This window comes from Trachemys scripta, chromosome 13, assembly GCF_013100865.1.
Source record: "Trachemys scripta elegans isolate TJP31775 chromosome 13, CAS_Tse_1.0, whole genome shotgun sequence".
NCBI classification, from domain to species: Eukaryota; Metazoa; Chordata; order Testudines; family Emydidae; genus Trachemys; species Trachemys scripta.
The window spans coordinates 33441486-33451628 of NC_048310.1; the positions used below are offsets into that span (position 1 = coordinate 33441486).

General features: G+C 43.3%; 1 protein-coding gene across 2 annotated transcripts in view; it reads right to left on the reverse strand.

Annotated features, from left to right (window-relative positions):
- Positions 1-8384, reverse strand: part of SLC12A4 (solute carrier family 12 member 4) — a 67277-nt gene extending 58893 nt beyond the window's left edge. Inside the window, exon 1 of one of the 2 annotated variants that reach the window (XM_034788232.1) lies at positions 8326-8384. In XM_034788232.1, the coding sequence (XP_034644123.1) occupies positions 8326-8368 (43 nt within the window). In that variant the 5' untranslated portion in view covers positions 8369-8384. Of the gene's footprint in view, positions 1-7701; positions 7754-8325 lie in introns of those variants that run through there. The other variant, XM_034788233.1, reaches the window with a different exon arrangement.
- Positions 8385-10143: the final 1759 nt, after the last annotated feature.

Here is a 10143-nt window from a genome sequence, read left to right on the forward strand (position 1 = left end):
CACTCCCGGAAGCGGCCAGCACCAAGTCCCTGCAGCCCCTAGAAGAGAAGGGGCAGAGGACTATGTGTGCTGCCCTTGCCTGCAGGCACCGCCCCCCACACCTCCCATTGGCCAGGAACGGGGAACCATGGCCAACGGGAGTTTTGGGGGTGGTACCCACAGGCGAGGGCAGCACACGGCAGAGCCACCTGCCCCACCCCCAGGAGCCACTGCCGGACATGCTGACCACTTCTGGGAGTGGCATGGGGCCAAGGCAGGCAAGGAGCATGCCTTAGCCCTATTGTGCACTGCTGCCACCCCAGAGACGCTCAAGGTAAGCAATGCCGGGCCAAAGCCCGCATCCCGAACCCCTCCTGCACCCCGCACCCCAATCCCCTGCCCTGAATCCCCTATCCCCTGCCTTTACCCCCCTGCCACACCCCTCCTGCACCTCAACCCCCTGCCCTGAGCCCCCTCCTGCACTCTGCACCCTCTCCTGCACCCCAATCCCCTGCCCTGAGCCCACAACCCCCTGCCCTGAGTCCCCTGCCGCACCCTGCACTGCTCCTGGACCCCAATCCCATGCCGAGCCTCCGATGCACCCCGTACTCCACACCCTTGCCCTGAACCCCCTCCTGCACCCCAACCCCTTGCCCTGAGCCCCTTCCTGCACACCGCACTCCGTCCCACACCCGGCATGCCCTCCTGCCCCAGCCTACATTCATGGCCCTGCATACAATTTCTCCACCCAAATGTGGCCCTCAGGCCAAAAAGTTTGCCCATCCCTCGTCTAGATAATTAGTCCTGCCACGAGTGCAGGGGATTGAACTAGATGACCTCTCGAGGTCCCTTCCAGTTCTATGATTTCCAATCAGAAAAACGTATTCCCCATCATAGTAGAATCAGGTGTTGGAATTTTTTAAATAAAATTGTTTCAGTCTGTTTTCTCCCTTGTGTATGACCAAAAAAAAAAAAAACCCCAAACCCATGAGTAACCTCAGATTCACAATCCAGTTATATAAATTGGACAACGTAGTAGCTGCTCACCACTATTCCTCCAAAGGGGAAAACATTGTTTTAGCTAATCCTTGTTACATTTTGTGCCAATTAACATCTAGAAGAGATTGTTCACTGTAGCCAGCCAAGCTAAACGGAAACTGCAGGGAGCACTCCATAATTAGCAAAGAGGTCCAGAGGGAAGAACACCATATTCCAACTGCACCACAGAAAGTAGGTCTAGCTCACCAAATTCAGATTATAAATTCTTTGGGGCAGGGATCATGTCTTCCTCTGTGTTCTGTGCAGTCTTAAGCATACCCCCAGCATTCAAATAACAGTTCACGTTTACGTAGTGGCTCTAATCCTAAACCATTCCACACAAACCACCCGGGAAGCATCCCCACCGCAGGATAAATTAATAATAATTTGTTTTGAATAAGCTTAATCCAGCCAGGACCATCGAGGGAAGGTTTGTTTGGGTTTTTTTTAATTAAACTACCAGATTGACTTGTAAATATATGAGCCCTACAGAGGACAAGTGGAATGGATACTCCAACTGATCAGGTACCCATGATTTATTACTATTAGCTTTCTCTCTCTGCATATGGTCAGTATCAGTTTAAACGCTGAGGTTTCTACCACCAGTCTGGTCATTTTAGGTCCTTGCTAGCTCTTCCATCTTCAGAGGAGCGCCTGGTGCTCAAGAGAAAGCTTCACCCTTTAGCAATGGATGCTTGTGGCTAGGGTAGCATAACTTTATAATTGGGGTGGGGCTTTCTGTCACGGGAGCAGTGTTTATCCCGAAGTTCTTTTCAAATTTAAACTCATATACAAGCTAGAGATGATTTCACACCCCATTTTAAATGAAGGCCACAGCTGGAGTTAAACAGCAGCTATTTAGCACACAGCTGCGGCAGCACTGTGACGTGGGCAGTGTAGACACGCTTTATCACTGGGGGAGAGCTCTCCCAGCCATTAAAAAAAACCCACCCCAAACGACGGTGGTAGCTTTCCCGGGGAAAAAGCGCTGTCTCTACTGGCACTTTTCAGCGCTAAAACTTTTGTCGCTCAGGGGGGTGTTTTTTCACACTCCTAAACAACAAAAGTTTTAGCTCTGAAAGTGGCAATGCAGACACAGCCTAAGTGATAATCTAGGCCAGAAAGTTAATAGACAAGAAGGCATTTGAAAGACAGAATTACCAGATTTGAATTTGACGGGGATAGTGGAGTGCCTTATGAAAAACAAAAGGTACAGCGGTATCTTTAATGCACATAAGCGTTGTGTCTCTCAGAAAGATGGTACCAGCAAAGCGCTGTATTTTGAGGCCTGGTTTAGTAATGATCCACTGATTACCTGGGCAACACCCGGNTAGTGGAGTGCCTTATGAAAAACAAAAGGTACAGCGGTATCTTTAATGCACATAAGCGTTGTGTCTCTCAGAAAGATGGTACCAGCAAAGCGCTGTATTTTGAGGCCTGGTTTAGTAATGATCCACTGATTACCTGGGCAACACCCTGAGTTTCCACGGAGATGGTCTTTGCATACCGAGACCAAGTTCAAGGCTGTTTAGGTTAGGAGCACAGACAGGATCTCAGCACAAGGTGGGGCTGCTATAAAAGTGTGTGGCTCCTAGGTATAAAATTTGTTTCTTACTGTGGCAATCAGCAATTTAAAGTATGCAATAGCAAGCCTCAACAAGTCTGCCTTCTCGGAGAGTTACCGTAGTTCAGCAAAACAAACTGCTTCAAATGGCGCGTAATAAGAATCTTTTTGCCTTTGAAATGGAGATGAAAGGCAAAATTACAATGGTCTGACTCCCCTGAAGACATATTTTCTCAGACAACGTCTGATGCCCTAATTAAGTAACTTCTCATACACAGCACCTGCTTAATAAAAAATGAATAAGAAAAAGCACTGGGCTGTAAGTAGGGACCGCAAAAAGATGGAGACTGGCAGCTAGTTTGTAGGGGGAAAAGTGTGACTTCTTTCATCTGTGAAAAAAGGGAAGCTAACGTGTAACCCACACACGACCTGGGTGTGGTGTTCTGTCTCATCTAGTGGCACCGAGACCACTTAGAAATGAATGAGCCTTAGCTAAGATTCCGTTCGCTTTTAGCTCATGCAGTAGAGGCTCATGCACTAAGCTCCAGAGGTCCCGGGTTCAATCCCGACGACCGGGGTCTGTTGGCATTACAAAAGCAGTCAGTAGAATGAATATGCTGTATTACTTAAACACATATCTGTTTCATCTATTTATCAGAGGTATTTATATGGCCCCCACTACTATAGAATCTCTCCCAGTCAACTGCAGTCCTAGTTTTCAAAGCCATTAATGGATCAAGCCCCAATTAAATTGAAGACTAAATTTTGATCTGTGAACCAACACAACAGCGGCACTCCTCGGGGACAATGCACATCACCAAGCCCAGGACAAAGTATGTGAGAGCTGGGAATAAAGCATTCTGGATGGAGGGGACCCAAGTACAGAACAAATTTCTAGAGGCAATCAGGCAAATCCAGAGTCTAGCCGTGTTTAGGAAACACTGCAAAACTATCATCTTCAAAAAATCCTTTCCACCATAAGAATGGCACTCAGCACTGACACCCTCTTTTAACTAATAAACCCCCACCAACAGAAAAAAAGGAATAAGACCCAAAATACAAACTCTACGCCTCTCACTCTCCCAGCAGAGATTCCTCCCCGCCCCCCCTTAAAATAGCAGAAGTGCTGGAGACTCCGTAAAATCCACTTCACTATTACTACTGAATTTACATTGAAGCTGCTCTGATACTATGGTGATGGGCAGCAGTACAAATCTATGACTGAGATGTCTGGATTCTATCTTTTGCTAAAGGATTTATCTTCAATACCTCTAAGTGTTAGAAAAACTCTATTATCCCCATTTCAGAGAAGAGGAACTGAGGCCCATGGGTCTTGTCTTCATTGGGAAAAAAAGTTGTATTTTAAACACACGTTGCTAAGCTGCATTAACATCTCAGGCCACGTCAACAACACAAAGTTCTGTCAACGCAAGTTATGTCGATGTTCAGCTGCTGACCTTTGTACATCACTTGGGCATGTGCCTACTTGGGTGCTTGCACCGACACCGCACTTATTCACCATGAGTGCTTGCATCGAGGTAAAATGCAATGAATCATGGGAAGGTATCCCAGTGTGAACCACACTGCTGTCCAGCTTAATGCCTTCTGGGACATTTTTGCAGTGCTTTGTGGGATACCAGTGGTTTGGCCAGGGATTTCTGAGAGCTATAATCAAGTTCCCACCACTCCACTTTCTCCATCCCATATTGCTTTCCGCATCCCGTAATTTCCACACCTTTTAAAAATTCCCAGAATTCCACACACCGCTTTTTGGTCTCCACCATCAATTTTGGCAGAAGCATGGACCCTGCATAGCTCAGCACAACTGTGGTAGAGCAGGGTGTCTGGAGTCCCAAATTAGTGCCCTAATCACCAGACCATCCTTCTTGTCACGTCCATATTAGTACAGCCATCACTGGTAAAAATTCAGCATTTGTCAAATAGCTACAACACTATTTCTCCTCATTCCTATAATAGTACATAATAGTATACAAGTGTTACAACTGAACAAATGTTCACCACTAGTTCTGACATCATGCAGTAATGAGCACACTAAGCTCTTTGAGGTGCGTGTACAACTTAGCATGGCTATCAATCTAAGCAACTTTGGAACAATCTGGAGACAAATGCAACTGTAGCAATAGCTTTTAAGTAAAGCAAAGACCTCAGAATCCTGCAAGTGGTACCAAAAGAAAATCCTTTCCCAAACATCCAGGCAAAAACTCTTAAGGCTGCTACCACTTAATTTTCCACTCCGCCGGCCAAGCAAATGTCTGCCTGTGGGCATACAGAGCAGAACAATGATTAAAAGATCATCAGTAACTCAGCATAACATTTTGTTGTGCCAAATATTTCCATGGAAATGGATTCCTCACACTGTTCTAGGCAGCTGTCCTTCAAGGAAGGCGTACAATGACACACAGGAGTACAGGAAAAGGTTGGTTGGCACTTCCAAGTCTCACACTGGTCATGATTATAAAAGTTAAACCCCTACCACACAGCAGGGGCCATAATCCACTGAATTAGGTATCTGTTACTAAAAAAATACCCTACAAATATAGACCAATATCAATATACAAAAAATATAAAGACAAACTTCCAGTATGGAGATCAGGGTAGATAACTTTAAGTCCACGAGAGAACAGATTATCATTCTGCCACCTACGGAATTATATTGATAAGCAGTAGATATAGCAGTCTCCTGCAATATCCTGAATGAACTTAATTCAATAAAGTTAAACCTTACTGAATCAGGGGGTCCACTGTATTAAAATTCCACAACAACACATGTACAATTTTATCTCCCGTCTCTGGGAGCAGGGGGATGCTAATATATTTCCTCTGTTATTGGTGCTTTGTAGACACACACACACACACACACACACACACACTCCTTCCCTCCCGAGAGGAAGGCAGTTCAAACTGGATTCTCCAGTGACCAAGAGCCTAAAAGGATTTTTGGATAAATAGCCTGGTTTTAAAATGGCTCAATGCCTTCTTCCTGACTTATCCCTGGTCCACGGAGCGCCCCAATCCTTAGAGTAGGATTGGAAAGACTGGGCCTACTGAGTCCCCAAAGACTGGGTGCTAGTTCTGAGCTGAAGCTGCGATGAACTTGTGACTACAAAGGAAACCCCTGAGGCTAGGGTGCTGAAGGACTGCTCCTTCCAGAGCCTATGTTGAGATGGTGTCTAGTAGCTCAGTGGTTTGAGCATTGGCCTACTAAACCCAGGGTTGTGAGTTCAATCCGTTAGTAGGCATGCTGCTTCTTTTATCAATTTTAATGTTTTCTCTGTAGTGCTTTTACCTTAAGAATAAAAAAGGCTTGCACAGAAAAGAACTGTGTGGTAACGTATAACTGGAGCAATTACACCTGTTAACCGTCGCTGAAAAGAAAGTAAGCAGCCTGTCTCTGCGGGGAATAACACAGTGAAGGCAGGGAACTGTGCAGCCGGGAAGTAGCCCAGTCAGAAGGGAGTAAGACGAGGGTCTTCACCCAAGAAAGCCACAGTTGAGGAGCTGAAAGCCTGAGAGTGAGTGCCCTTGCTGAACCAATGAGGGGAAACACAGGTGCAGTTGCCCTGAACTGTGATAGCAGGATCCACAAACTCCACTAACATGTACCAAACCTGCTAAAGAACAAAGTCTGAACAGACTGGGAGCAGAAATACTTAAAGTCAAACATATTCACTCTGGAAGAATGTTCTCTTGTAGGATCTACAGAATAATCTTTTCATTCATGGGGAGGAGAAATGCATTATATAACAACATTTTTTCCCCAAGGTACACCCACCATTAGCAACAACATTGCAGCAGAGAGCTCTGGGGCTATGTCTAACACTACAGCTTTTATCGGCATAAATTATGTTGCTCAGGGGGGTGAATAAAATCACCCCCGAGTGACATAAATTACACCAACATAAGCACCTGCGTGGACAGTGCTATGTGGATGGGAGAGCTTCTCCCACCGACATAGCTTCTGCCGCTCACAGGGGCTGGAGTGAAGAGAGCTCTCTTAGAGCGGCTACTTTAGAGAAACTCTCTAGTGTACCCGTGCTCTAGATGCTGTAGACTTCTTTTTTGGTAATTGGCTTGAAAGGAGTCAAAACCACACTCCATCTGAGCGGCTACCGCAAAGTTTGGTACTTGGATGTTAAAGAGCTGCCCATCTCTAAGAAACTGAAGCTTTTGTTGTTCCTGCTGTTGCTCTTTTGAGATTTAGTTCCATAACAACTGGGATTAATTGTGAGGCAGCAAGATTAGCACATGTGTAAAAGATTCTGAAGTATGCAAGATAAAAACTATAAAAAAACGTATGTCCAATTTAACATAGTATTTTACACGCATTTATAAAGTGTCGTCTGATAAATTCATATAAATGGGCTAGTGATTGGAAGCAGTTTCACACACCTGGCAAGAGATTCTCTCACTTATGATATTCTGTATAACAAACCCCTCCCCATAGCACACTGGCACTTTGTAGTGTTGCTGCTATTTTGCATACAAAAAAATCACTTGAGGACTCATCTATACAGCCAATAAAGCATTTGTAGAATAAGTAAATATGGCTGTTTGGACTACTATGAAGATTCCTTATTCTCATCATCAGGGTACCTGAATCTAGTCCTCAACAGCTGCCAGTAGTGCTTAAATTATAATGAAAAATTTATTAACCAGAAAACATACAGAAATAAGGTTATGACAGGCAATTTACAGGTGATGTTGTAACAGTCATGGGAACAACATCTTTAAAAAGTTTCCCCAATTTTTTTTTACACTGAGGACAAGTGCATACTCTTAAGGAGTTAGGAATGTAGAATTTACAAATTATAAATTAAGACACCAATTGAGAGGATTTTTTTGTTTCCTACAGTTAATCTGATAGCTAAAGAAAAGCCTCATACACCAAGGCCTCTACACTGTAAATATTTGCAAAGGCAAGTTATTTAACAGAGAAAACTTGACATTGCAAGCTAGAAGATTAAAATACATTCTTGTCTGAAACTGAGCCATAGTGTTTTAATTGAATATTAGAAAACTCCTACACATTAAAAACAGGACAGAGAAAAGACATTCACAAATTAAGAACCTGATTTAGTTACAAGACTTAGAATACTCACATACAGCATTCTGTTTTGCTGCCTGCTTCAAAAGCATTCGTTCTGGAAGAATTTACTTGACTGCATATGCCACAAGCACACCTAAAGAAGAGCTCTGTGTAGCTCAAAGGCTTGTCATTGCTACCCACCGAAGTTGGTCCAATAAAAGATATTACTTCACCCATCTTGTCTCTCTTAATATGCCATAAACACTCAAATCATACCTACCACAGCTGGCAGAACTAATGTACACAGCTCTCTACATACATGGTAAAATACATGTTTCCTGAGGAATATCAAGAGGGGAAAACTATAATACAACAATAGCACTGATAGCTTTCACTAGTCTGTCATAAGGAAGACAGAGAATAAACTAATTTTGTCCATCATTATTCACGTTCGGCTCACTATTAAAGAGGAACAATTCAGAAATAAAGATGTTGCCAGCCAAATCAACAGAAATACAAAAACAAACCCATTCATCAAATAAGTCTGTTGCACAAACAGAAATGGTGGTATTTGCTTTACTGCATTCCAAAAAAACATCTGCTTATTAAATTTGGGAAAGCTATCTTGAACGACTTTGTCAAGATACATTTAAGTTTTTAGCTTGTTCCTGAAGTTTTATATTTAAAAAGAACTTACCACAAAGTGTTTTTATCTCTCTGTGGCACTGAGTGTCCCCCATTCCGTTACACACACTAAAAAAGAAAATAATGAGCAGTAGGGGTTTTTTTTTAAACTTGAGTGAATGATGTTTATGCCTGGCTGCATTTGCTGGCCAATAGGGCTGCAAAGTGTCTTAATCTCCACTTAGCATGGGGCTTCACTGCAAAAGCCAAGTTTTAAAAGATCAATAAAACCGTAATCATGAAACTTAGCTGTTGGAGTGGGGAAAAGGAGAAAGGATGCTACTATTTACTTTTAATGAAGTACACTGGTACTTACCAGTACTTACCAGTACCACTTACACTGGTAAGCAAGCTGCGGAGGGGGCGGGGGGAGGACAGAATAAAGTTTTATATGAAGCAGAGCTTAAATGGGAAAAGAACAAGTAGCTGAGTTAGGATCCCTGGAAAAGTGTTCTGTTTGATGTAAATTTCCCACTGCTTCAGCATGTAAAGAACCCCTCTGAATCTGACCTCTCTTGTTTGAAACATTCATTAGTTAGCCAATCACTGAAAGTCATCATTTGTAGATAAAAATCAACAAGAAAATCCATTTCTCTGCATATCCTTGATAAGCTCTCTAATCACAGTTATAAACACTGAGCAGTGGAGTTTTTGTTTTACACCGCACACATCCCAACAGACACATCAGAGGGTTGTTTTTAACTAATGTTGACGCATCAGAACAATCTTTCCTAGACACTTCCAAATTACTTAAATTCCAGAGAACCCAGAAAAAGGTGCAGCTTCTTCTAAATTTAGCTAAGGAATCCGCTGGCAGCCGGCAATGGGAGTCCTTCAGTGCACCACAGCTGCAGCTACCGCGCCACAGAAATCAGAAGCCGTATGTGAGAGGCGTATAAAACAGGCTATACGGGAGCATGTTTTTTTAAAGTAAGCAGCTATACATATAGAGTAAGCATGACAAAGTGCAGACTACTGAAAAGCTTCAGAAACCTGACTAGTCTCCTGGGGCAACACTAAATGGGGTGCCCACGAGAATCTCAAGGCAGCACCTTTGCTTTCAGATTGTCTGAACCACAAGAAGAATGAATACGCCTTCTCCTCCACCATATTCAGTCGTGTTCAATTTTTGGGTAAGTCCTGAAGCCCTTCTCCACTCTTTCCATTTTCCACATATTACAATTCTATCTTTATCAGCACACTAAGTCTGCAGACCTTTGCGTATGAATGCTGAAGGCTGCATCCTGAGTTTGGCCCCTGGTACCATTGCTATAGTAACTGCCAGCTGCCCATAAACCAGACCACACACTTGACTTCATAAAGAGGGGAGAGATTTTTAGTTCAACCTCATACAATCTAGTCTCAGATGCTCAGTTTCCATTACAGGTTATTTTATATCCTAGATGGATGTTTACAAGGTGGTTCTATGGTATTTATCACTCTGGCACCAAAGCACAGCATGGCTCTGCATCACATTCATATTGTATTTGTAGCTGAAGGGGGTGAGTCAGATCAAAGCATCAGGCTGGAAATATCTCAACTTCCTTGATCCAAGGGTTTATATAATAAACATTACGTAGAACTCACATTATATTTGTCATCTAAGGCTTTTAAAGCACCTTACATGGCATCATTATCGCCACTTAACAAATGGGGTTGAAAGTGGGTTGAAGTGACTTCCTTGGCAGAGCTATTTAGCCCTTTATCTTTGAAAACTAGGTAAATTTAGACAAAGGCCCCGTGGCATTTATCACTGGACAGTGATAAAGAAATCACATAGGAGTCAGTTCCACCATTATTGGAAATAACACTGCACTCCACATTCCAAAGT